Source organism: Vidua chalybeata, chromosome 3 (genome assembly GCF_026979565.1).
Source record: "Vidua chalybeata isolate OUT-0048 chromosome 3, bVidCha1 merged haplotype, whole genome shotgun sequence".
In the NCBI taxonomy this organism is placed as follows: domain Eukaryota; kingdom Metazoa; phylum Chordata; class Aves; order Passeriformes; family Viduidae; genus Vidua; species Vidua chalybeata.
Genome location: NC_071532.1, coordinates 13,170,118 through 13,197,634, shown reverse-complemented (window position 1 = coordinate 13,197,634; position 27,517 = coordinate 13,170,118). Strand labels below are relative to the sequence as shown.

The 27,517-nt window shown below is 39.6% G+C and overlaps 1 protein-coding gene across 3 annotated transcripts; it reads left to right on the top strand.

The window, feature by feature from the left end:
- The first annotated feature begins 22 nt into the window (after positions 1-22).
- Positions 23-27,317, top strand: CDC42EP3 (CDC42 effector protein 3). 3 transcript variants are annotated; one of them, XM_053937449.1, is made up of 3 exons: positions 439-601; positions 5,237-5,379; positions 25,215-27,317. In XM_053937449.1, exon 3 carries the CDS (start codon positions 25,493-25,495, stop codon positions 26,252-26,254), a length of 762 nt encoding a protein of 253 aa, XP_053793424.1. In that variant the 5' UTR covers positions 439-601; positions 5,237-5,379; positions 25,215-25,492; the 3' UTR covers positions 26,255-27,317. The 3 variants fall into 3 exon arrangements, with proteins under 3 accessions (XP_053793425.1, XP_053793424.1, XP_053793423.1); XM_053937450.1 differs by lacking the exons at positions 439-601; positions 5,237-5,379 and adding an exon at positions 23-75; XM_053937448.1 differs by lacking the exon at positions 5,237-5,379.
- The last annotated feature ends 200 nt before the right edge of the window (positions 27,318-27,517 follow it).

Sequence of the window (27,517 nt, the reverse complement as noted above, 5' to 3'; positions counted from 1 at the left end):
ACAGGCAGGATGAATGAGTGCGGCGGGCGGAGAGAGGACTGAGCCTCACTCCTGACGGATCGGGGCGCCGAAGAGGTAAAGGGCGAGAGGGTTTGGGTGAAAAATCATTTGCTTTAAAGCACACCTCGGAGCTGACCGTGCTCGGGGGACAGGGGGAAGGGGGTTGCCCACCCGAGGGCTTCACCGGGACACTATCAGGGTGTACGGAGGGCCTCCCGGACTGCCCGCAACGCCCCCACCCCCACAAAATAGCTCAAAAAAAAGGTGTGGGGGGGAGCCCTTTATTGTTATTGTGGTTATTCCCGGCCTCCCTGCCCGCCTCCCCGCCGGTGCTCCGCGGTGCCAGGATTTCCCTGCAGCCCGCCCTCCCCGCCCGCAGCGCCGCCGGCAGCGCCGCCTCCCCGCGGCAGCCGCTCGCCGCCCGCGGCCCCGCGCCGCGCCCCCGGCACACGGGAGCCGCCGCCCGCGCACTGACAGACGCTCGCAGGTGCCGCGCTCGGCCCGAGTCGCGGAGGGGCGGCCCCGCTGCCCTCCCGGCTCCGCACCGGCGGGAGGGAGATAGCTCGGGAGGGAGGAGCGGCGCGGGATCAGCGGCAGCGCCGTAAGTCGGGGAGCGGGGCGCGGAGCGGGAGGGCCGCCACCGCCGGGCTGCGCGACCGGGACGCGGCACTGCCCCTCCTGACCTGCGGAGCGGCGGCGGGGCCGCAGCGCGCCTGCTCGGGGGGCTGGGAGGGAGGGTACGCATTTCAGGGTAGCCAGAGAGAGTACCCGTTAATGATCTTGTTTGGCTGCTCGGGAGGTTCATGCCCGAGCTATCGCTTAGAACGACTTGGAGTGTTTCTACATTACTGAAATTCGCCCCTGTATCGCTTTAAATTTCCATCCCAGTGTATTTTGGCATACCTGATTTTATGCCCTTGCCTTGGAGGCAGAAGGCATACCCAGCCTACATCCCCCCCGAAACAGGCTGCGCTCCTTTTTGTGCGGTGCGTCTCCTTGCGCCGCGCCTTCCTGCGTGGGGCTGAGAGTAACCGTGTATTGAGTGCGCTGCTCCCTGCCCGGCTGCGGCTGGACCGAGGGCAAGCACCGCTCTGGGGGCAAGTCAGTACCCGGCGTGATGCTGGTTGTCGAGCTAAGAGTTCAAGTCGGGAAGTCAAATTTGAGAATTTGAGTTGGGCTGCTGATGAAGAAATCCGGGCTGTAGATAATAGAAAGGACTTGATTTATTTTCAGTTGAAATTTAAAAGAGACCAAAATAGAGGAAGCAATTAATTTAGGACTTGCGTCACTGTAGATTGTTGCTAAGTTTTAAAAATAGGAAGAAGGGTTATTATGAAATGTTTAATGTAACAAATACGATCCTGATCTCTTACTTTCCTTTGAAAATTATCTGGGGGGAGAGGCAAGGACTCATGCATAGACCATTAATTTCACTTATATATAGGTTGTAAGGATGTAACATTGTTCAGGAAAATGTAGATGAAAAAAATCAGAAGGTTTAAGGTATGAAAATCTAAAGCTGAACAATTCTTTAGATACACACTACCAGAAATCTTGTAATCCATGTGCCATGGCTCAGATGTTTAGAGGAATGACAGAGATACCAAAAAAGGCATCATGATACTCAGCGCAATTCCAGAAGCAGAATTTTCTCGTTCCCTACAGAAAAGGAAAGCACATTTCTGGAAGCAAGAAGTGACAGATGTGGCATCTTGGCAGCTGGCTAAACATAAAAGCATGTATCAGCAGGTGATTACTGTTGCAAGGATTTATTTTTAAAGTGTCTTGTACTGAAGGCTTCAGCCTTTTTTAGCATTAGCAGTAAGATTTACTTGCACTCTGTGGTATGTTACAAATAGTCTTTCAGCAGAAACATTCAGAAAAGCAAGAGAAAACTCCTATGTTCGAGGCACTCCTTGCTTTGAACATTTGTTTTGCATTACAGCATGCGAAGGAGAGGAACTGAGCAGGTTCTTTGGTCAGTATGATAGTACGGAAGAGAATGATTTTTCCTGGCCTCAGCATAAGCCAGCGGTATCTGGGAAGGAAACAATAGGGCTTATCTTCTCCTTAAAGGTAATCACAGTTACTGTTGTTTAGGGAGCACCTTGTACATCCACAGAAGTAAAAACCAGGCTGCAGAAACTACCTCTGCCCCTCTTCTGTGACTGGTAAAGCTAGCCTGAATCACCAGGAGGTGGCCCAGGTGAATTTTAGAAAAGAGATGGATATCACCTAAGAGGCAACCCGGAGCCACTCTTTCCCTGAGGCAACGGCAGCGTGGGTCTGCACCATCCCTCTTTCACTGCTGTGGCTACATGTCACATTTGACTTGAAAGAGGCATCTAAAACTGTTCCAAACCACTTGTATCAGCTTTACTGTAACCAACAAAAGCCATGGTTCATGGCAGAACATGCTTCGCTCTCAGCTTTTCATAATTAGGGAGGCTGCTTTGGTTTATAGTCTTCTGACCTAGATGGCTTCTTCTAGAAGAAATTCTGGTCCTCTGCCCAAGTTTTTACAAATAGTTTGGCGGAGAAAAGGGAACTTGCATTAAAAAAAAAAAAAAATCTTTCTGCTATGCAGAATTTGCCATCAGGTTCTCCTTTACTTCTTGCCAGTGAGACCATGTGTGTCCCAGGGGCTCAGCAATGCTCTCTGACCAATTCTTCCTCCTCTTCATCATCCTAGTTAACAGAATTGCTGTGGATCAGGTCACCTGATGCCTGTTTGGCTTTTCATAATGATATAAACCACTACAGGCTTTCACTCTCCTGCATGCAAATTTTACTTTTTGGAAACAAAATAAAAAAGAAAAAAGAAGTGATGGTTTTATTTTTTTTTTTCTCTTATGATCATATCAGAGTAAATATATTTTCTCAAGAGCTGAACCATCTCATGGAGAACTCTCCTTCCCCCAGTGGTAAAACTGAACTAATTGGGTGGTCTGTACTTAAAAGCCGCAGTATTTCCATGAGTGCAGTGCTTACAGAGAAGGCAGTTGGCTGAAGGTGTTGTTTGTTTGTTTGTGTGATAGCAAGGTGAATTTCCCTAATAACCTGAAATCTGAACTTAAACGAGGATGTGGGAAGAATTGTGTTCGGCTGTTTGGTAGAGGGCTGTTTTAAATGATTTCCTCTCTCTAAGAAGCAGACGGGTTACTAGGCAGTGAAAGCGCCTCGGGGGTGCTAGAGGATGTGTCTGGGTGGAGCAGTGAGAGCAGAGTCCTGGCTCTTCTGCCGAGTTCAGTACATCCTGTGTGAAGTGTGAAGCAGGATGGCAGAATAAGGTGCAACTACTCATGAGCTCAAGTAAAGCTCATGCTAAAGAAGAGACACACTTCTAGTGCTGTGTTAAAATAAGAAAGATTTCTGGTTGACACATTCATGCAGATAAGCATTACTTACAATATTTTACAATGTTCTGTATTTACACTCATAATTGCCATTCCTAATGTTATTGAGCAACGATGTTGATCCAGCATGGTGACTGCTGGGAAGGTGAGTCTGATGGGAGCAGCTGGAACTGGCTGACAAGACTAACTTCCTCATAGTTCAAGGGTTAAATCAAGACCCAGTAAAGCCTCAGGAAGCACACTGCCAAGATAAAATGGGATGATTACAAGAGGACAGAGTTGGCCAGGGTGACAAGATGTATTTATACCCTTACTTAATTTCATTGATATTTGTGGAATAAATACTCAAGTATAGACACAAATATTTGTCTTATGGTTTTACCACTAGTCAAGTCTACAAGAGCACAGTTAATCAATAATCTTTGTAACTGTGAGATTTTTCTTTTGAGAGGCTAGTGAACTGCTGAATGTATTTTGCTCCTTTTTGTGTTGTGCTTTTGATTTTTAAAGAGGAAAGGTAGGCCATTTGCAGGCCATTTACAGGCCTAGCCTACAGCCAAGTAGCACTTTTAGTGCCTAAAACTCTGAAAATGTGAGAGTCGTTTTTGAATGCTAATACTAAATTGTATCGTCATGATCTTAGTACTTTTAATGCAAGACCATTTTACTGAAATGTATATTTAGCACAAGTAATTTGAATTACAGTTATTCTTATCTTTGAAATTAGCGAATGTTGCAATACTCTTAAAACTTGATGACCTAGTATCTCATGAATGCCAGGGAGCCACATTAAGGGTTTCAGCCCCCACTGTGTGTGGTAAAGCAACAACATACAACTTAACTATGTAAATGTTGTGTTCATGCTGTTTTTACTTGCACGAAATAATAGAGAAAAGCTCACCAAATCTGATACACTGCTTTGATTTCTATCATAAAGGTCAACGGGGAACATGTTAGATAAGAAATTAAATGGACTGATACTGCGAGTTTTTGTGCTGGGTCTCATTCTGAACGAGCTAAGTGAACTTTTCTGTGATTACATGTAAACAGCAGCTGACCTTCTGTAGAGATACAAGAGCTGATGACAAGCTGAGACTAGGTATGACTTGCTTAATCAGGTCTGCAAGCTTCTTTAGGTGCATTTACGTGGCAATTAATTTTTTTCAGTCATCTGTAAGAACTTTCTAAAAATAAATACTACTTCATATCTTTGCTTGGAAGATCTAAAATGTAGGGCTTGGCCTATTTTTTTTCCATCCCTTTGAAATACCAGGTGTTTCAAGTCCATTTCTCACTATTTTGCTATAGAAACTTTATATGTATCTGAGGATTTGTGTTGTGCCTTAAACAAAGGAAACAGGTGTTGAGTCTTCATTCCAAAGTGGGATTTTTTTTCTTTATGAATATTAGGCACTATCATAAAAATAGTAAATAAAAGCAAACGGTTAGTCTGAAATTTCCTTCCCCCCCCCCCCCCCCCCGAAGAAATATGTACAGTATAACATTCAAGTCAAGCAAACCCAAAACCATAAAGCCTGTTGTTCTGGCAAAAGCAAGTAGCCATAAGTTGGCAAAAGCCTGTAGAAAATGGTGATATATATATAAGTGCATTAAGGTCGTGTTATTTTTCATAGCCCCCTTGCCTTATGTAGTATGTGGAGTGAATTAGGTGAGCAAAAAGAGGATCTGTTAGAAATTCTGAGCTAAAGCTGAAGCCCCTGCTCTGTCATAGTTGTTTTGGGTGGTGCAGATGATGAAGGAATCAAATAATGATTCCACAAATAATGTAAACTTGGGATTTTCTAACTTTGTGTTCTTTGAGCTTGTAACCTTAGTGCTGTACATATGATATTTCTAATTATGGGGTTTATGATTTTCAGTGATACTCTGCAAGGAAGATCAAAGGTGCTTTGCTGCTACCAGTCAGCATCTCTGAAGCCTTTCTGCAAAGAGGTTGTGAAATCAGCTCCTTAGCCAGCAGAGCTCTCAGTCACCATCTTCATCAGGAGAAATCCTAATCCCTGTAAGAGCACGAATAATAAATCTTAATGAAGGAGAGGCTAATGGATCTTTTTGCTTTGATAAATACTTTCTCTGTTTCTCCTCTTCGAGTAAAATTCTTTAAGCTCTTTATAAGAAGGTAGTATTCTCAAACTGTAGGTTTGTACACTTGCTGTGTAGTAGACAGAGTTTTTTGTGGGGGTATTTTTTTTAGTACTTGAGTGATGCACTAGTACCAAGTGATGTACAGGAATATAATGCCGGTGTTGCTGGGGGACTATCGCTGCATATTTATATTCTTGCACTTTATTTTTCTCATATTTCCTTTATATTTCCAAGAAATATATGATGGCACTTATGGACTCTTCTCATTCAGAAAGCTTTTAAATTCTACCAAAAAAATCAATATTTCAGTAATTTTAAACCTTAAAAATCATTTATGACGCCAGAACAATTTTTAAAATGTTCTTTGTTCTAATGCTTCCTAAATCTAACCTTTTAAATTTTATCCATCAAGATATTTTGATCAGAAATAAGTTCCATTCTTTATTCTTTCTTATGTGTATTTCCAGTCCTACCTAAGTAAAGCCTGAATTGTGTATGTTTACTTACATTTTTTTCATGAAGGTCTACATATTTTTTAGAAATCTCTAACTTTACTTTTTCACCTCAGTTACTATGGTTCAGTGCATATTTTGATTTAGTTAAATTCTGTTTATTTGTGAGATTGGGTAAATTAGATCTGAAACTGAAGCACAGATTAGTTCAAGATGCAGTGCAGTTTTGGTGAATATCCAAGGTGAATGTTTTGGTTTGTTTTTTCTTTCCCCTTTGCTGTGCTGAAGATGCACACCATAAATATCTTGTCCTCATTGTGACAGGATCTTTTTAAGGCACACTTGCCACTGCTTTTAATGAAATTCTACAGGGGAATGGCCATCAATATAATTTTTTTTTTGTATGTATTTTTGGATTATTTTCTAAACTGTCTTTTGGGAACTAAAGCATCATTTCAGTTTGGTTAAAATTTGTTTCCAGAGGATGGTTAGATCAGTATTCTCATGTTCAGATTTCAAATGATAGCCTAATCAGTTGAAATTTTATGAGGTCCATGTCATTTGAAGCATTAATGTGACTCATTGGTTCTTTGAGAGTAAATGTTTCTGTAACCACAAAGAATAAAAACAAAAGCATCCTTGAAACCGGAAGTTGCACATGCCGCAGCGAGGGTGAAGAGAAAAGAAGATGCAGGTTCTGCCTTTTGTTATGACATGTAAAGGCCAGCCATGCCATTTCTCCTCAGCACTGTGGTCCTTCCAAAGGCGCTTTTCTTTTGCTTTTCCATGATTTGACTCTATTCATCTGGAGGATGGTTTGTGGCTATGTAGTCTTTGGCATTTCCCTTTTAAGGATACATTGCTCCTACAAATACTGTTAGGGATTAGCCCAATTTAAGGAAGGCTTGAACACTAGAACTACACTGTGGATGAAAGAGGGACAAGGAAGGAGTAGTGCCCTTAATTGTCCTGCATGTCAGATGCAGCTCACGTTTCTGCTCCAGATGCCATAGACTACTGCTCTTGAACAAGTTTAGGCTGGTTCTTTGCTTGCTCATGGCTCCTGTAGCAGGTAACCTTGGAATAATAACCATGGCTCGTAAGAGGGTAAGATGTAATGCATCTGGGGGTCTCTTCTGTTTGAAAACCAGATGGGAATACAGAAGTAAAGAATGGAGTAGCAGGTCCATGCATAGGTTGCATATATGGCATACAGGATTGTACTTTGCTTCAGTCCAAAGAGTTGGAGTGGAAAGGTGAAATAGGAGGAAGGTGATGTTCACAGCAGCTACAATTCTGTTGGTATTCCTTGCCCCAAAAGACACAACAGCTGAAGAACTGTCTTCTGTGAGATTTAATTGCTTTCATTTTATGTGTGTGTAATTCTTAATATACTAGATACCTGGCTTGTGGTTAGGGGTGTGATGCTGCAGTAATACAAATTTGTAGTAATTCACTGCTCAGTTTGGTCATCCTGCCTAGAAGGCAGGGGTAGCATCTAGTCAGTTTGATGAAAAACTTAAATGCAAAGATTTTCTTATTATTGTTACCATTTCTGCTTAACTTGTTTCTTATTGGTCACATGCAAAATAATCAGTGGCACACAGAAGTCCTCAAGACTGAATAGAGAATCTGTTGTTAGGAACAAAGATAGTGGACTGAGCAGACCAGTAATTTGTATGGCTGCTGCTCTGTTTTGCATGTCCCAACCCACTTGCTTGCTATAATTTTAGTGGAAAGAGAGGCTGTATTTCTTCTGGTTTTCTCTTTGTGTATCTTCAGGCAGTATGAATACCTATCTCAGCCTCTGGAGTCTTTCAGATAAAATCCCCTGAGGTCAAAAGCAAGGACAACAAAGTAATCCATTTGGTAGCAGTGGACTGTAGAGCTCTCTTAAAAATGCATACTTCTCGTCCCAAAGAAAAAAAGTTACAATAGCAAGAATCTGAGAAGGTTATTAATCTGTAGGAGTTCCTAAATAATTTGTGAGGACAAAAATAAAACCTGCCTATCTAAATGGAAGTCCTGAACAATCATGTAATTTATGCTGTGGACGGTTTTCACATTTTTGTCTGAGAATTAATTTCACTGTTAGTTGCAGCAGTTATTTTGCCTTGAGAGTACAACCATGCCTCTACCTTGGCAGAGAAATAAAAATTGTAAATAAGGTATTTTGATGCATGGTATAACATTTTGATTACTGGGAGATGCTCTGACAGCTGTATAGGAGGAAATAACGGAAATGTTATCTAATGAATCAACAACACAGAAGTTGGAAACTTTTTGACATTGCATTTGGTATGAACAGTATATCCATCCAAGTGTAATTCTTTAAGTGTATCCAAGTAATCTCTGAAAATACAGATATATAATCTGCATATAACTGAAAAATCTGCAAGGAAAGAAGCAGGCTTCAATGGCCAAATGAACAGTCTAAATATACAAATTACTCCTGTTGCTAAATTCCAGCCAATTTTCCTGCATCAACCCTGTGTAAATGTCTTTGTTCCTTGCATCTGTGAATAAACTTTAATCCCTTACCCACATCTAGTGTCCTCCATCTCCTAGTTCTACATGCCTGCTTCATATGCAGAGGTTCCAGCACAGATCTGAATTTGGGTTGATGGTTATCTGATTCTAAGTGTTAGACTCTAAAGCTACTGAATCTTATAAAAAAATATACACTTTAACGCCTTGACATTGCCTATCCTGGTAATTCAGAATGACAGGAAAAGACACATTTAAAAGTACAGAAGTGCCAGAACCTCTTAGCAGTATTGTGGATTTTGATGGTTTGCGTATCTGTAGGAGTAAAGGACGTTATGGTACAGTTGTGGAGTAGAATTAGATAATTTTGTTTTATCTCATTAGAGAAACAGTTTAAAAACTTTGGTTAAAATTCTCCCACCTCCTTCTAGTCCTCCCAATAAACAAACACATACAGATGGCTGCAGAAGAGGATAGAAAATGTTGAATGGTGGTGTCAGATACTGACAAACAACTCTGAAAATAAGCCTTAAAATTGAAGCTTTCAAGACAGCTGAAGTGTAGGTGGATGTGTTAAAAAGGCATCATCTGAGAAATTGTGTGCATTCTTTCTGTAATAAAAGTGGTATCTGCAGAAGTAGGAGCAGCTGTCTGTGTATACATATAAGGTCCATGACTGAAATGGTACCAGATGATTTTTCAGGTGTTCTGATTCAGTGTGTTCTTTCAATCCATCTGCTGAGGTAGTTGGTGGTAGTTACTGGGCTTTCCAAATCCCAAAGTTTTTGGGATAAGTATCCTGAAAGTACAAATATGGTCCCAAAGTCAAGTTTTGCAGTAGTAACAATATATAGGAGATGTGACTTGAAAAGAAGCTACAGTTGTATTTTCAAATTCAAGAACTGTGTGATTTTTTTTTTCCCTAGTAAAAGTGAATGAAGCCGCATGTAATTTTTTTTTTAATTGTGCTTTTCTTCAAAATTTAGTCTCTGTAGCTGGACATGGATTTCACTTGGTCATGGATCTTAGATACCCCCTTTTGGACAGTTGTACTTTAAAACTTGGAGTTTTTCTTGCTTGTTTTGAAGAGGCTAAGTTGCTGTGAAATGGGTGCCCTTCTGCTTGCAGAGGGTTCTGGGAGGGACAGCTTTTAAAGCTTCCAGATCTCAAACTGTTAATGGTGATTTGACAGGACAGAATTTATTTGGTTCTCCATGTAGGATTTCAAGTAGTGTCCAGCACATAGATCTACTTATTTTTTTTCTTTCTGTTTTGTGCTGAAAGATGAGAACTTTCTAAACACAACAGTTTTGATGAGAGGTCTGTTTTGATAACTTACAGGAGATTTGTCCTTTCAACCTCCATAATCATCTTGATGGTCAAAGAAACACAATCTGTGGATGGAAAGGCTCTAAAAATGTAGTGTGGCTTTACTGAGATAAAAATACTTTTCCAAATACTTCTTAAGAGAAATGTCATGAATTTAGGGGAAAATACTGTTCATATCTTGAATGATAAAAGTCAGACCAGACCACTGGGAACTTGTCTTATGACAAGTTGTAGGCCTTTCCTGAATTGTTACCCCGTTTTTTGTCTGTATGACTCCTGGCTCAGCCTGAATTGTTTGAATTAGATAATAGTATTTTCCTAAAAAAACAAACAAAAAAATTAACAAAGATTGAAATAACAGAGAAATCTACCTTAAGCCTGAGTAAATTGATCTTGCTGTTCCAAAAATGTCTGTTTTCCTTTGTACTTGCTTTGATTAGCTTCAGTCTAGCAAACTGAAGCTAGATAGTTGGACTTCATGATCTTAAAGGTCTTTTCCAACTTTAATGTTTCTATGCTTCTATGAAATGTAAGTGATGTTAGTCTTGTGGCTCTGCTGGAACTTTCTTTTGTTTTATGATATCCTCTTGGATTTGTGGCTACAGGAACTGGACATGATGATGGCCAAATACAGAATTACTAGCCCTCTTCTTTCAGTGCCCTCTCATGCAACAGGGAATTGCACTACCCTCTTATGACTAGAATTCAAGAGGATGAGGTTCAGCCTGGTTAACTCTTCTGACCTCTTACTTCTGTTTTTGAGCACAACCTTCCTTCCTGAAACTGTGGCCATTGTGATTTAGTCTTCCATTTTAATCTTGAGTACATGACTTGGGCTACTGTTAAAACTCAAGTGGCTTGCTGGTGTTCAGGTACCAGCTTGAGGTGGTTTAACCTGACAGGTCACTGAACACAATACAGCTGCTTGCTCACTCCTTCCTCACCCAGTGGGATATGGCGGGGGGGGGTGGGGAAAGGTAAAATTAATAGATTGAGATAAAGACAGCTTAATGGGACAGAAGAGGAAGGAATAATCATAAAATAATTAGAATGTACAAAACAAGGGGTGCACAGTGCAATTGCTCACCACCTGCTGACCAATGCCCAGCCAATTCCTGAGCGGTGGCCCATGGCCACTTTTCCCCCTAGTTTGTATACTGACCCTGATACCATATGCTGTGGGACATCCCTTTGGACAGTGGGGGTCAGCTGTCCTGGCCATGTCACCTCTCTTCTTGTGCTCCTCAGCCTACTCACTGATGGGGTGAGAAGCTGAAGAATCTTTGCCTTAATGTAAACACTGCTTAGCAACATCTAAAACATCAGTGTGTTATCAACATTATTCTCACCCTAAATCTGAAATACAGCACAACACTGTACCAACTACCAGGATAAAAGTTTATCCCAGCTGAAATCAGGACATAGTTCATCAAGGTCACTCTTACCTATCCCTCAATTTCATTATCTAACCCTTGATTCTAAGTCTTCCAGTGCAGATCAACTTAAGGTAGTTCTCAAACTGAAATGGATCAATTGAAGGCAAAGAGTTTAAAGAGCATTCATTGGTAATGCAGGCTGCATGTCCTGTTGAGCAGAAAATTCATACAACTCCACATGTCCATAGGAAAAAAAATACAACCTTTCTTCGTATAATTAGTCTGACTTGGGAGTGGCACTCCCTTTTAGGGCCTGCAAATGGAGAGCAACTCCTATGAGATCAGGTGTGTTAAGCTGCTGTGGAAGAGCTCATAATTGATCTGAGATCCCGTGACAGGAAAAAAAAAAAGAATATTTGTGGTTTTCAGTGGATGTACTGGGCTGAAAGAAGAGCTGTATATATTGCAAGTTGTCCTTCCATTGCTGATGTACCAGTTTTGTACCTTGTAATCTATTTAGTAAAGCAAGAGTTTTGATTCTGATCTGGTTTGCAGTATAGCCTCTAATAATTACACCAATTCAATTACTGTTGAAAGAGAAAAGATGTAAACTAGTGACTCAAAAAGTTATCTTAGTTGTTTTTAAAGCTATTAGCAAAGTGTTTGACCCAGGAGAAAATGGCTATTTCCAGGTACATGGGAAATTACAGAATTTCAGTGGGAAGCTCAAGAAGAATATTTTAGTGTCTGATAAAACAAGTGAAAAAATGTTCTATATCTTCTGCATAAGAAAGGTAAGTAGCAAGAGGTATTAAGGGAGTTTTATTATTTATTAACCTTAACCTTAATCAAGTTCTAAAACAGCACTCAGTTTGTCTGTTGGGTAATAAGTCACTAGGAATGCAATAGTCCAAATGCAAGAGTCGGCGGATTTTTCAGGTATTCAAATTTTTTTGTTTTTGAAGTTTGAGATTTTGCTTTAAGATGCAATGCTCTTTCAGCCTCTTGGCACCCTGAATGAAATTGCCTGCCTTGTTTCAGACAGTTTGAAACACTCACTTTGGGAGGTGTGAACTCAATCAGGGCCATTAATCTGGGAACCTGGTGACTATAAAAAATTAACTGTTTTCCTGCAGGCTGCTAATGTGTTGTACTTGGAGAGTTTTAGTTTACTGACTAGGTGCAGATTTTTTTTTTTCATTGTTGTTTGTGCCTTTTTCCTTTTCCCATGCTAAATTGTCTCTTCCCATTTTTGTCCTCTCAAGTGAATGGGTTATAGTCTTTCCAGGAATAGCAGAAGTTTAACAGCAGTATCCATGGCTGGATTTTTGTGTAAGATATATATTTAATTCGAATTATTGTAGGATGAACCCTATTTAGTCCTGTGTTCTGAGGGAACAAACAAAACATCAACAAAATCCCATTTTACTCAAGGATGTGGTTTACTTTAGGAAGCCTATGGCTATAGCAATAGGGCTGTTGCTGAACTACTTTTTACATTGGCCTTAGTAGCTGTTGGTGAACTATTTAATACTTTCCTCCAGTAAGGATTTCCTTGGGCTCCAAGGAAGAAGCCCAGGTATGCTGCCCACTGCTTCTGCAGCCAGAAGGAGCATACCTCTGGTGCATCCAGGTTAGCAGACATGTACAGAGGGAAAGAAGGAATGCCACTTGGATGATACTTTCCTTTTAGAAGTTACTGTACATGTCTTTTGCTGGGACTGTGTTTCAGAGTCTTTTAGTTATGACATTTCTCTTCCTTCCCACAGAATCTGTGGAACAGGCCCTATGTTATCCAATCATTTTTTCTGGTCCAGTACTGAAGCAGCAGCACTGAGATGTTGATGCCCTACTTGGATGCAAGTTCCCTCTTAAACTTCTTGAGCATATGGCCTCTGCTGTTGTGTAATTCAGGGAGTTATAGTTTGTTCCTTGCCTGTGTTTCCACAGATGCTATCTCTCTTAAAAAAACCATATGGACAAGAGGAGAGGCCCACACTGTGCCTTAAATTAATCCTAATGCATTGTTAGAGTATTATATGTTGTGGGGTTTTTTTGCTGGATATGGTTTGGATTTGTGCTCAGGACAAGGAAATTGAGTTTCTCTTCCTTTGCTGACAGTAAGAAAATCAGGAATACCTGTCCACTTACTTAGGTGGGTTGGTTTCTGACCATCTTTAGATTGCTTTTGTTTTCTGAGTTGGTGTTGTTTCTTTTCTTGTTGTTGTGTTTTATTTTGCTTGATTTCCCTTCTCCCCCAGCAGAAGTTTTTTTCAGCACTGTAGCTGTGTGCCCTGGGCTCTAAAACATGTCATCTTTTCTTAAATTTTTGAAGGATGGTAAACCACATATAGTGCTCCTCCCATGGCTTGAATTTTGACTCCCTGGAGCTTGCAAGAAGCATTAGAAATTTGCTTTAAATAGCCTGCAGTAAAGGTAACATTTCATCTTACCTACTTGTTAGAGGATTAAGTAAATAAATATGCCCTTTACATGGGAAAGTAGGTCCCAGAATCATGTTGGTTTATTTTTCTGCCTACACACCACTGCTTTCCATACCAGTTGTATGAATTGGTACATGAAGGACTTGCAGCATGTGGTAACAGCTCGTTCTTGGTCAATACCAAGGTGCATCCATGCCCAAAGGGATTGCTGCAACCTCATTTCAACTGCTGAAGTTGTATGAACAAGATGACCAAAGCTTTAACAGTCCAGCAGCAAGTGTCACAATGCAATATAAAGCCTTGGTATATGTGTGTGTGCTCTGTTTCAGAACCAGCTACTCTCAACTCAAGTAATTACTGCAACCTAGATAAAGTATAGGCTCAGTACACTTAGCTGGTATTGGTTTAGTCAGACCTAAACTTGACTTTTGCCTTGTGTAACGCTTTGCTTCTCCCACCTGTCGTCCCCCGGTACTCTGTTTAATGTGAGGAGCAAAAGGTTGAGATTACTAAACCATGAGCTGAGGCATTACTAGAAAGACAGTTGCTAAATTTGGGTTGAATTTGGCTGTCAGACCTGGTGTAGGTCTCTTCAGTATCAGAGTGGAATGCCACAGTTGATCAGTCTTAAATCTATGGACAGTGGTTTTGACAATGGATTATGTGTGTAATGGTCAACTTCAGAATCTCTCTCCCCTTTGATCTCCCGTGTTGGAAGTACCATAAGGAACACAGTAACTGGTGCTGAGGAGCATGTTTAGCACTTACTTGACATTTGTAAAGGAGTGAAAGGGACCTGCAAATGTAGGCTCCTAGCTCTGCTTCTGAGGTAGGAGGGAGAGAAAGGAGTTGTCTCGTTGAGTTGATGATCCTAAAGGTCTTTTCCAACCTGAATGATTCTATGATTCTATCTGGCCTGTGAGGGCTGCAGAGAGGTGCAGTTGGGTGTTGGCATCTGTTACCTAATGTCTAGCCTAGTTTCAGTTGAAATATCTGATTAATTTTGGGGTTTTCATTAATGTGGGTTTTGGAACAAATTAAATGTGACCGAGGTCCCAGCAAGGTTCTGAAATCTGTTTTCTGCTGAAGAAATCTTTATACAAATGAACAGCAATTTGCATCATTAAGCACACGCTTCACTCAGGATGATCAACAGGACAGAACACAGAGACAGAAATTGCCTCATGCAGTGCTTTTCTTATAAGATGGGAGACATTTAACCCCAATTCATGCTTTGTCCCATTTGTGTGTTCTTTTACAGCCTTTTTGGGGAGGTGGTAGTTGTTTTAACGGCAGTCTGAGTACGGTGTGATCCTCTCCAAAAGGTCCTTGCATCTTGCCTTTCTTTAGATACTAACTAGCAACTAGACATTCCCCTTCCTCTCGTTAGGCATCCTCCCAAGGATTTACAGTGTTTTAAAGGTGTGTGAGAGGGTTGGTTCGGGTAGGAGAAATCATAAAAGTTGTGACTTGTTTCTCGCAAGTTGATTGCGAGGCAAGTTGTTTAGGTTGGTGTTACGCCACTGTGTTTGTCAGTGTCGATTTATGTCAGGCTTTAAATAGGATGCTCTGCAATGAGTTTGTTTTCTGGTAATTTGTAATCCTTTCAGGCCAGCTAACATTAACGAGCGGCAGCATTGCTGTGGCTGGCTTTCTTTTGATCATGCACAGCCCTAGTCAGGAAATGGGTGAGGAGCATGACTCATGATTACATTACCCTAATGTGACTGCCCATTAGAAGTTTTCTTTTTGTCGCCAATATGCCTTCCCTTGACACTACTTCTGAAAACAAAACTTCCATTTTGGAGCACTTTGAAATATTGACCTTTGAACAGAGAGATTTATGTTCTCTTGCGGTCTCAAGGCAAAGCTCTAAGTAGGAGCCCCTGCAGAGAGCTGAGAGAAAACGAAGGTCTGCAAAATGCTTTTCCAGAAGTTTGTAAAGACAGACAGGACTTGACTTGCAGTACACTGGGTCTGCTTGGCTTCACTGGATACAACATGCTTCCCTGACCCATTTACTTGTCCTCTCATGTTGCCTGCACATGCAAGCTCGAAGCCCAGTCTATACAAGGACTGTCATCTCATTCAACATTTGGCTTAAGCTTTGTCTTCGATCCGTACTTATCTTTTGAAGTATGGCTACAATAATGGAAAGATAGGTGCTGAGTGCTGGCTGATGTAAACCCTGAGTGTTGAGAAGATGGCTTTAGTGGGATTTGAGACAACAATATTTTGGACAGTTTAATTAAATACATGGGATTTAGAGTTTGAAAGAAATACCAGCTGCTAATCAGTAAACTAGCTTTAGCACCGAATTGCCACTGTGCACTCTGAATATTCAGACAGCACACCTCTTTACAAGTGCTGAGTATATGAATTTCTGTCAAATTAGCCTCATTTGCTCTGACAGGTTTTAAGGGCAGTATGTGAAATATGACTATTGGCACAAAGAGTGAATTCACCCTGATATTACTTGATATATTCCAGGAAAAAAGAAGTCTGATCAGTTCACTACAAGCAACTCAAGGTATGAGAACCAAATGTCTTGGGAGGAAGTGGGGATCCCTGCACTGCTGTCCAGAGTGGTGCATCCCTGTCAGCTGGGGCATGTTGCAGGTGTCACTGACATGCTGCAGAGCAGCACCAGCATATGACATGTCTTCCAGTTGTCACTTATTCTTCCAGATTCTTACCTCTGCTCAAATGGTGCCTTCAAATAGTGGAGTTGTTTTGTTAGAAGTAGAGTATAAACTCACCGTGAAGATGTTATTTCTAGGTTTTCCCTTTGTTTCATGTAAGGGTGATAAACCAGATACTTTAGCTGTACTAACAATACCCTTGAAACTGAACATAGATAACAAAATTTTAGAAGCCCTATTTACTCTGTGATTTCAGCCCCATTTTTTAAAGAGGGCATGAGTTGGACGAAAAAGTAACTCAGTGAGGATTTTTTTTTAATCTGTTGAAGCGTTTCCTTTCTTCTATCCACCCCAATGCCATCAACTTTGCTCTCATCTTGATGACCATTCAACTCTCTGAAGGAGGCAGAACTGCAACAGAGCACAAGATTCATCCTTTTATGTAATAAAAAAAATAAGTCCTGTGCAACTTTAGATTTTTCTGTAGCTGTATATCTCTACCTCATTGTTAGTCTTTGCTTAGCCCAGAGAGGGCTCTCTGGCTTTCAAGTTTGTTTTAAAACTAGTTTATCAGCCACTTAAAGATGGTCAATACTTATTTAAACACTCTGAAAAATGAATAATAGAACTGGTGATTGTGATATGCCTATGTCACTTGTGTGTTTCAAGGAGATGATAAGGAGTATTTGACTTAGAGATGAAGCATATTTGAGAATTGGAGGTCAGGAGTTCAGGGTAGGGTTTTTTTTTCTTGAAACCTTGCAGGATCCTCATATTTTAGATTGCCTTTTGTCAGTAGCTAGCAATTACGGAAATTTTAAACTAAGGGTCTTTTCCAAAAATAGTATGAATATATAAAGTTAGAAAAAACTTAATTTCAGTATGACAGCAGTCTTGGGAACCCTAAGGCAGAAACAAGTGGAGCTACAAAGCCATTTTTGCATCAGGAGTGCATAAAGTCTGGATGTAACTCCATGGACATTTTTCCTTCCGGAAGAGATGGTTAAGGATTGCGTGGCCCTTCTCCCACAACTCCTTGCTTTCTAAGAGTGGTGTCTCAAGAGATAGTTTAGCTATTGAAAGGACTTTTTACAGCAGAAAGTAGCAGTCTTATGCCAAGCCTTGTGATTTTAGACCCCTTTCCTAGTTAGTTTTCACCTTGTGTGCTGAACTGGCCTGTAAGGGGTCAAGTGTGTGCACACAGTAGGGGGGAAGGAGAGAATGCCTTTCTGACAGCAAGTTATATTGGGCTTGAACTCTCTTGAAGCACTGCCGTCGGGCAGCTGCAGCTGTTACTAAGCCTGTCCTGTAAACTGAGTCAGTGGAGAGAACTGCGGCTGTGACCAGTTTGAAGTGCGACTAGTAGGTCTGTCTGCCTGTGAAGGGTACAAGGAACTGCAGTGCAGAATGAGGAACCAGCAATGAGGAGTGAGGAATCCAAGGTGGGAACGTTTTAATCCGGCTTTGAGAGCAGAGTTGGGCTGAGGAACTACACCCTCTGTGTCAAAAGAGAAAGCCATCTATGCTAACCTGCTCAGAATCACAAAGGGTGTGGAGTGTGGATTCCTAATCCATTTACACTGATCTGAGTGCTGGCTGACATCACAGGGGACAGTTGAGATTTCAACCAGGGCAGTTTGCCAGGCTTTTAGGTGGCACATTGGCTCAGGTTGTAGGGGTTATTTTTTTGTCCCGTTTCCTGTTTTTCCCTATGACTGAAGGGAACCAATGGACAAGTTTTTAAGCCTGTCCATCTTGTGGCTTATGGGTTTATGGTACCCAGCTATTTGCTCATCTGGTGTGTGACTTTGTAGGAGGAGACGTGTGACTGTGCTTCAGCGTGCAGTCTGCTTGACGTAGCATAACCTCACCCACAACCTCACCGTGGCTGGCTGCATTAGTACTTGTACTGACATGCACCTCTGCCTAGATCTGCACGGGCTTGTGCTCATCCAGTTTTTGGAAGCCAATGAACTATATGGTATTAAATGTATGTATGAATGTACTAGCCAACAAAGCTAAGGAGAAAGTAGTAAAGAGGGACCTATTTCAGTCCATGAAGCTGAACATGAATACAGTGAACCCATTAAATCCCTGTCTCTGGAGGAGAAAAGAAAATAAGGTTTTTATTGTTCTAGAAAAGATGCTAACTTTTCAAAGCTGAAAGCAAGCTGTGATTCAACCTGTTGAAAGGTAAAAAAAATTGCTTGATAAAAAAGAGCTATTTAAAATATTCTAATGAGTGGTCATAAGCACAGTTGCAAAAACAGACTGTGTAAGGCATTTATTTATTGCATCACAACCAGATTTTAAAAATGTTAGTCCTCTACAGTGTTAACAAAGCATATATTAAAAACATTTAGAATCTCAGAGTAAATGGCAAAAATAAGTCAGCATCAAAGAGGGATTTATTTCTACTCATACAGTGCAGAGATCTATTTATACAGTATGGGTTGCCTAGTATTTTTATGAGCATCTTGCAAATAAGTACAAAATTGTTGTAGTACAAGTTTGGAGGTGATGGGTATTGGTGAAGAAGTGTATTGGTGAAGGAGATAGAGAAAGCTCAACTGATTTATGGATTCACAGCTTGAGCACATTAAAATAAAATGTTTCTCTCTCTTTCTAAAGTATGGCATTGCTTTTTATCCTATAGAATGTAAATCCAGTTTATTTACTGGAGAATGATAACTTGGAGTGCTTTTTTGTCCCGTCCCCCCCCCCCCCCCCCCCCCCCCAAGGAAAGGAGTAGAGTCTTACTGGACAAACAGTGTAATATGAGCACTGCCACTGTGCTCTGGCACAGTTTTGGCTGTGCTGCCAAAATTCATTGATTAAATTAATATGTTTGTATATTGATCCTAAAAAAAAATAAAATGGAGATGCCTACTCTGAACCAATAAAAGGCAAGGATAAAAAATTCTACTTTTTCCAGTATAGTTTATTCTGCTTGGAGAACTGGTTTTTGTTATGCCAGCACAAGAATTCTTAAATGGTTTGTAATATAATTCTACCCAGTAAATACAGGAAAATTCCTGTTGTAAGAGGGTGAGAATAAGAGCAGAAGTATGATCTCGTTTATAAACAAGGCAATGGTGATGGAAAGAAAGAAGTGATTTTTATCTTCATATATGCTGTTGGGATTGAAATATTGTCACTAATTCTGATCTGCTTGGAAAACAATGTTGAAAAATTGGAGGTGGCTCAAAAGAGAGAGGAGGAGAGACCCCAGAAGGCTTAAAATTATTCCCCCATTATTACCACATGAGGAATTTCACCTGTTCACTTTGTTCAAAAAGGATGACCGAGAAACAACTTGGTTAGTGTTCAAGTACCTTAACAAGGATGAAGGTTTCTGGTTGATAAAGGGCATTTGTAATCTCAGACTGGTAAAGAACAAAATAATAACTGGAGACTGAGGCCATTTCCTCAAATTAGACCTTTTTTTTTTTTCTTCCCCCCAAATCAAGTTTACTCTTCTTAGTTTCTTTTTCTTGCAAGCTAAAATAAAAACTCTTAAATAGATTAATTACTTCATTCATTTCCATATAATATACGAGTACTTTAATGGTTTAAAATTAGTTGAAAGTGTTTCCTGGTTTGGTTAACATGATTTACACAAGGTCGATCTGTTTGAAAGAGTGCTAAGCAGGGTGGCAAGAGTTAAATGAGTCAATAATTAAAAATCAAGAACTTGTTTTTCCTTTGTTTGTGAACCTAGGTTTTAGGGATGGGGGGGGAAAAACAGGAGGGTGCTGGAGAAATGGAAGATACCTGGAGAGAAAGATGCTGTATGCAGCCTGTCCCTGTCTGTGCTTACACTTAGTGGCAATTGACCCTTCTTCAAGGGTACACCTTCAGCTGGTGTACTATTTGTCTTTGGTTTATGTGGAAAAAATTGTTTTATAACAAGGGAAGTAAAAATATATCCTTATGTGATTTTTTTTTTTTAAATTTTTTTCCACAGCTAGAATAGATAAAATAATTTATTATATTAATCAGGACACAGATTGGAACAGGGAACACTTTAGGTTCATATTCTCTGGTAACTGACCTCTGTGAAGTAAATTAATTCGTGTAGTCTGCATGTATGGGGAATTTTAAGAGAAGGGTGGACAAACACCTTCACAGATAGCACATGGCATCTCTGTCTTCAGGGCAATGCAGAAATGAATCAACTGCAACATAGAGTTGGGTCCTCTCTTGACCTGTGCTTCTGTAGCTGTGGGAATTATTTGGGATTTTTTTTTTCCTTCATTTTCTAAATAATGTACGTGATAACACAGTGAAATAGGTAAGACTTGATCCAGGCGAGTCAGCTGACTGCAGTTGAGAAAATTAGTTAAACTGAAGTGCATTTAGTCTGATTGTTTTTATAAAGTAATTAAATCCATAGCTTTAATCAGGAAGGTGCCAATTCTTTGATGAAAGGAGAAGCAAAGGAGACAAGGACTTCTAACCTGATCAAGGGAAGTTGACCTTAAGACAGATGAATTCAAAGGCTGTGCCTCTTATAAAAAATGTAAATTTAGATAAACAGTCTGGAGGGAGAAGTGTTAGCACTTGATATGGTTTAAGCTATTTAGAAGGTAGTGGCTTTATAAGTGGAGAGCTGGTGGCCTGGTCTAGAAGTGGACAGACTTGTGGCCTCTTGTATTCAGAGCTTGGTGGTTGATAAGGACACCTGAGTCTCCAGAAACACAAGAGGTAAGCTCTGTGGTGCATCATCTCATGGTTTTCTTGTATCTGAGGACTTAGTTAACGGAGGATGTGTTTCATTAGCATTCAGGAATTGTGACTGCATGACTTCAGGCCCATGTTATAAAAGCAGTAAAAATGTGTTTTACACTTGATGCTGTTTCAGACATAGTGAAAGTAACAGCATTGACCAGGATGTTCTTAAGAGTTTGTACTGCTGAAAGCTACTGATAGCTAAAACCTAAAATGAAGCCCTAAAGTCTAATTTTTCTATGCTTGCAGATAATTCATCATGTAGAAAAGTTGCAGCTGCTTGTTGCGTAGTTTGTGTCTGTCTTTTGCTATATTACTGTGCTTTCATTTGGATATTTAGATAATGTACAGACTCAGTTTTCTCTTACTGACTTGCTCCACAAGGTAATTCAATTATATTTTAAATTATGCTTTGGAAAGGTCTTTCTCTGAGTTTCATGTCCTTCTAGTCAGTGGTATGTAAGGCAGAGCCTTTGCAAGGGATTGCCCTGTAGAAAGCCTGTAGGATTCCCAGCATACACAGTTGCTTCTGGCTCTGCTCTGTGAAAATGTGGTTTCTTTCTCTAATTTCTTTGCTAAAGGATCTAGGTGTCTTGGGATGCATGCACAAATAAAAGGTTGCACCTTGACCCTTATTTGTCTCTGGCTTTTCAAGCTTAACTGTTGAGATATTTGCTGATAGTCTGTCTTTCTAAAATGGACCGTGGAATAAGCTAAGGCATCCATGGAAAACTTTGAGCTGTGTGGAAGGTGATGATTGAAGAGTGGACAGAAGGCGGATTGAGAAGCACCTCTAAAAATATTAGTCTTTGTTACCAAGCAAAATACTTATACGAGAGTGTAAAGTGATAGGAATGAAAATGAGCAAGCACTACAGCCAGACTAAAACTTTAATTTTCACTGGGCTGAAATTCCTCTGGTTTGGCTCATACTTGGATCTTGTTAGGACAGGGGGTATCTTTTAAACTGGAATGAAAACCCTTTCATGTTGTTTTTCTCTTAAATTAAGGTCTTCCACTGTAGGCTGGCAGTCCAGGATTGCAGACTTCTGGTTTTCTGGTAATTTCTCATTCAGCTTTCCAATTTAGCTATACAATCACTTAGTTACTGAGCTGAAGTTAGTCAAAAAAGAGACTCTTTTAGTAGTAAGATCTGAAAAAGGTCTCATTTTAAGACAAGGAGAAATTTATTGTGTAGCCTGATATCAAAACTGCATTGTGTTGTGTCCCTTCTCTTAGCCCTTGTGCACTTGAGATTCCATTAAATCTTGTTGAGTGCAGGGAGTGTGTTAAGGTGCTAAGATTCTTGTGAAAATTTTGTGGACTAATTTTTTTTTTGTCTTCTAGGATTTGAGCTGGAAGCTTAGTCTTGTTAGGTTTTTCTTCATTTGCCAAAGTTTGATTTATATTTTTTTTTTTTACTAAAATAACTATCTATCTATCTGTGTGTGTGTATATATATATATGCTATATGTTAACTGTTTATATGGGTTCTTCTTTATTTAATTGTAAATTAAGTATGAATAAAAATAGTATTGTAGACTTAGTGAATATTTCCAGATTTATTTGTTTGAAGTAGCTAAAAATCTGTGCTCCTTTAGGCAGTAGTTGACAAAGACGATAGGTATGCAGAAACAAAATTGCTCTGAAGCTTTGTTATGTTGTACATGGAAGGCCTGTCCATTGAGAAGGGAGCCCTTTTATTTAAAAGGTGTAGTTTGCAGATTTCCAATACTGTGGGTATTGAAATATGCAGTAAGAGTAGCCTTTGTTTTCAGCAGAGAAAATGGTGCTTGCACTAAGCATGTAATTGTGAAATTTCTTCTCTTCAAATGTAAAGCCTCTTGCACTGGCCAAATGGAAGACAAGGCCTTCACAATTAAAGGGACTGCTGTATAGAAAGGGTTTATAATTCTTGATAGTGGAGTCTCTTGCAGCATCATCTCAGGTAGTGTGGTTTTACACTGCCCCTTACTGGGGCTCTCTAGTAGTGCAAGAACTAAAGGAGATTTGGATATCCAAAAGTTTGTGCTGCTTTCAGAGTTTTTGTATTTTTTTCCCCCTGAGCTATGAGCTAAATAAAATACAGTACTTTTCTTGTATGTCAAAATGGCCGATTTATACTAGGAGTTATTTTCTTTTTAGTATTTCCTGATGTTCAGATGTTTCATTGTGTCCTTCAGGTTTTTTTTAAACCTCCCTGTGGAGTTTGTTGATACTGGGTTTTGATACAGGTCCTAAGTGGTGGAAGCCATGAAAGCTTTGAATGAACTACCATTTGTCTTTCATTTTTAAACTAGTGACCAACAGGCATGTCTTTGGACCACATTGTCATTGCATTGTCATTGATTCGAATTAAAAGACCTTATAGAATGAGAGATTAAAATCAGAGATAATTTGGCCTGTTATTTCTAGGAAGTGAGATAGAGCTGAGTCCACAAGATAACTGTAAAACCACCTCACCATTCATCTCTGTTTGCTAATAGTCTTCTCTGTAGAGTTGAGGTCATTTTGTTTAGTTAAATGGGTTTGCTTGGGCAGAGTGATAAAATGGGGAAAGCAATGCAGTGAATTTTAGATTTTAAAACTGCAAGGTTGATTTGTCTAATCAGTTCTGTTCCCATTGCAGATGGCACACATAGAGATCTTATTTAGGAGTTACTTTTGTATCTTGCAGTACTGTTATGGAGTAATGTGAATCTCCTAGTATATTGTAGATCCTAATGAATTTTGTTGTGTATAAGGGAGCTTTGAAGTGCTTTTAATTGATTGATGCAATCAATTGTATTTTCAAATTTGATCTTAAAAGTATAAAATGCCCTCATAAATTATTGAAGTTATTTTGTATTTTAACTTTAAGCTGTTTACATCTGACATGTTTTGTAGGGGAGCACTCTTCAACATTATCAAAGTACAGTAGATACCTGGTGGGAATCAAAAAAACAAAGCACTGACCTGGCTAGACTCCCAGCTCCCCTTGTGATGCAGAGTTAAGTACCCAACTGTAGGAATTAATTACTGTGGTTAAAGGATCTGTTAAAATGCTTAAATGCTTCTTGACAACTTGGGTGTGTAACCATACAGTGCTAAGTTTTAAACCTGGTGATTCTCATACTGGGCTTAATTTGGTGAAGAAAAAACCTAGCCAGGGCATGAGTAAAAGGCAGCAAAAGTAGCCCTTGTTACAGCCAGCTTTCTTCCTCTTATGGTAGAGAATAGTCTTGCTGTGTAAAAGCTGTAATCTCCTTTGTAGAGTGGAGGGGGTGATGGACAAAGGGTGACAGATTTGCAGATGAGTACTCTGAGGAGAGGGGGTGATCTGTGGTGCATGAAGAATGTTCAAAAATGTCCACGAGGAAAAAATGCATTAATTCTGACAGTGTCCAAGGGTTAGGAACTGGCACTATAAGGAAGAAATATACCATTAAAGTATTAAAAAAGAATGTTTTTCAATACCTTGCTGACTTAATAGTCTGTTAGCCCTTGTTAGCTCTATCAGGCCTTTCAAAGACCACACCCTAGTAGGACAACATGGTTTGCAAAGACTGTTAAAACTGGTTGCACTCTAAATCACTGCAGGCCTCGTGGTCTGCATAATTTGTGAGCTAGTCTATGACTAATTGCTATGAAGAATTCATGTAGCCTAAAGAATATAGTCACAAGAATCAATCTTCTCTAAAGCATGTGCGTTTGGATGTTCCTAACAAAATGTAAAGATGTGGAACAGCTCTTTTTTCTAGTTCCTAAAACTATCTGTTTAAATGGGCACAATTACTGGAAATGTTATTGGTTACAGTTTGTGAGTGTTCAGCACTAATTGGAAGTATCTGAAAGCTAATCTGATTACCCAGTTATCTAAATCAAGGGAGTGTACTCCATATCCAAAATGGTTTTCTAAATGACTCTGTCAGTCTTCCTGGATCTACCAAAAACTTAGTGTTGTTGAATGTTATAAATGTGTTTCTGCATGTGCTCTTAAAGGTCAGCATTTTGGATGCCACGATAAGGAGAAGAAAGTTTGAGATAGTGATAGTTGTCAAATGAATTGTGCTCAGCAACTGTGTCTAAAAAGTCTGACTTCAAAAAAAAAGCTATAGAGTCAGAGAAAGGTTAGGTAGCCCTTGTTAATTTGAACTCTTTTATCCTGCCAAATGAAGGGAAGCAACATCATTAAGCTAATCTGCAGGCTGGAACTGTCAGTACCATTACTAATTTTGGGGTTTGGTAAAAAACAAGACTGAATGAACCATGAGAAATAAGTTAATGATAACCTGATTTTGTATCCCATGCAGGTTTTCTCAAGTTGAGGAAGTAGCAGGGCATTTGGTTGGTACCTGACGCCAAAACGTGTGCTCTACCTTGAGAAGAGTTGATGTGGGAGACATTTACCTTCACATACTCCACAGTTCTCTGTATCAGAAGAATAAGACTTGGTGTGCAAGAGTGGTTCAAGATGATGATGTAAAATTGCTAACACTGAAGGTCTCCTGAGAAGAACTGGCTTTGTAAGAGGCTTCTCCTTCCCTAACATTTTTTTTTTTAACTACTTCTCTCAGAAACTACAAGCAAGATGCCAGCCAAGACACCTATCTACTTGAAAGCTGCTAACAATAAGAAAGGGAAGAAATTCAAACTAAGGGATATTTTATCTCCTGATATGATCAGTCCTCCACTTGGAGATTTTCGTCACACCATACACATTGGAAAAGAAGGACAGCATGATGTTTTCGGAGACATCTCATTTTTGCAAGGCAACTATGAGCTGTTGCCTGGAAATGAAGGTGAAACCAGAGTTAGCCAGTCTGGTATCCACAATGAATTCTTAAGGGCAAACAGCACTTCTGAATCCATGTTTACAGAAACTCCATCACCAGTGCTCAAAAATGCTATTTCCCTTCCTGCCATTGGGGGTTCTCAAGCCCTTACATTGCCTTTATTGTCACCGGTGACATTTAATTCAAAGCAAGAATCCATCAGGTCATCCAGAAATCCTAGGCTTAGCTGTGAGCCAGTAATAGAAGAAAAACTGCAGGAGAAAGGTAAAGAGATGGAGGATGAAGAAACATACAAAGATGACATATGGGAGCAAAATGGTTCTTCTTCACATTTTACTAATGGTAGTGACAGTCACTCATCCAGCTTTTCTGAACGATGCACTGATTGGCAAACAGTTGATTTACTGGATGACAGTCGACTTTCATGTGAACTAACCAAGACAAAGTCAGAAGAATCCCTTTCAGATCTTGCAGGCTCTCTTCTCTCATTACAACTTGACTTGGGGCCCTCACTTTTGGATGAGGTCCTCAATGTAATGGACAAGAATAAATCTTAGAACTGGTACTGCCTCGCTTCTTTATAAGTGATTCACTTAAAAACAAACAAAAGACCACAGTTCAAAAGCAGATGCTTAAAAGTCAGCTGTATTTGCAATTGTATGATGAGTTTTCTAAAAATATTCTTAAAATACTATTTTTTTACCTATTGTTTTTCATGATTTTTATTACACTAAATTCTTATATCAGGAAGGTAAACTTTACTAATCAGTTTCAGCAAATATAAAATGTTTCTAAGTACCAGTATTAATGATCAGAAACTTAAGAAACAGTGTTTGAGGATGATACTGATTGTGACATTTGCTTAGTTCACTTCTACAGGCTTCTGAATATGTGAGAATCTCTTAATGTCAGAAAGGAGACTGATACCAATTATTCGCTTTTATAAATTATTACAATATCACTTTATGTGTAGGCCTCTTTCTAGAACCTTGTGTTTGAGGGTTTTATAGTGTTTTTCTTCATTTTCCATAGTACCATTTCTGTTATAAATTCACCATAACTACTTTCTTGGTCTTATACTACCACTCTGAATTTAAATGTGAACAGTTTGAAGGCTTTTTCAGCTTGAATAACCTGGTCCAGAGTCTCAGCTGCTTTAAATGAGTATGCACAAATTTACACATGTTGAGACTTGGGCCTGACATTGTATATGAAATGTTGTATTGTAAACAGGTGACACATGCAAGATATTATGGTTAAATTATTTTAAAAGTTGAAATATATTTTCTGTGTGCATATTGGCTTTTTACTGCCTACACATACGGTATCTCATCAAAATACTCGCTTGGCATTATTGGTGCTCTTCTGAAAATTGTATATTTGTGTGTTTGAAGAGAAATATGTAGTAAAAGTCCTTGCTTTTTTCTTCATTTATTTCCACAACATGCTTAAACTTGCAACTGGTTATTTTACTTTTTGAAGAAGGCACTGGTTATTCACAATGCTAGTGATGTGTGCAGCAACAGCCAATGTTTGCGAAATGTGGATCCTTCAATACAGTACCTACATGGATTGCATAAATACCTTGTGCAATACAATAAAAACCCCTTTAAATCGCTATGTCTTTGTGATTCACTACACAGCCTCACCAAAACACGAAGTTTTGTTTTCTGCTATAAAGAAACAGACTAGTTGTAGAAATATGAGACCAACAGGCAAATCAATTCTGACTTAATTCAGTTGATTTCTCCAGTTTATTTCCTGAGGTTTTAAGGGCAAACTCCAAGCAGATAGGACCCTCTGGAATATATATACTGATT

Coding starts and splice junctions, on each gene's coding strand:
- CDC42EP3 (XM_053937450.1), top strand. CDS start 25,493: ATGCCAGCCAAGACACCTATCTACTTGAAAGCTGCTAACAATAAGAAA.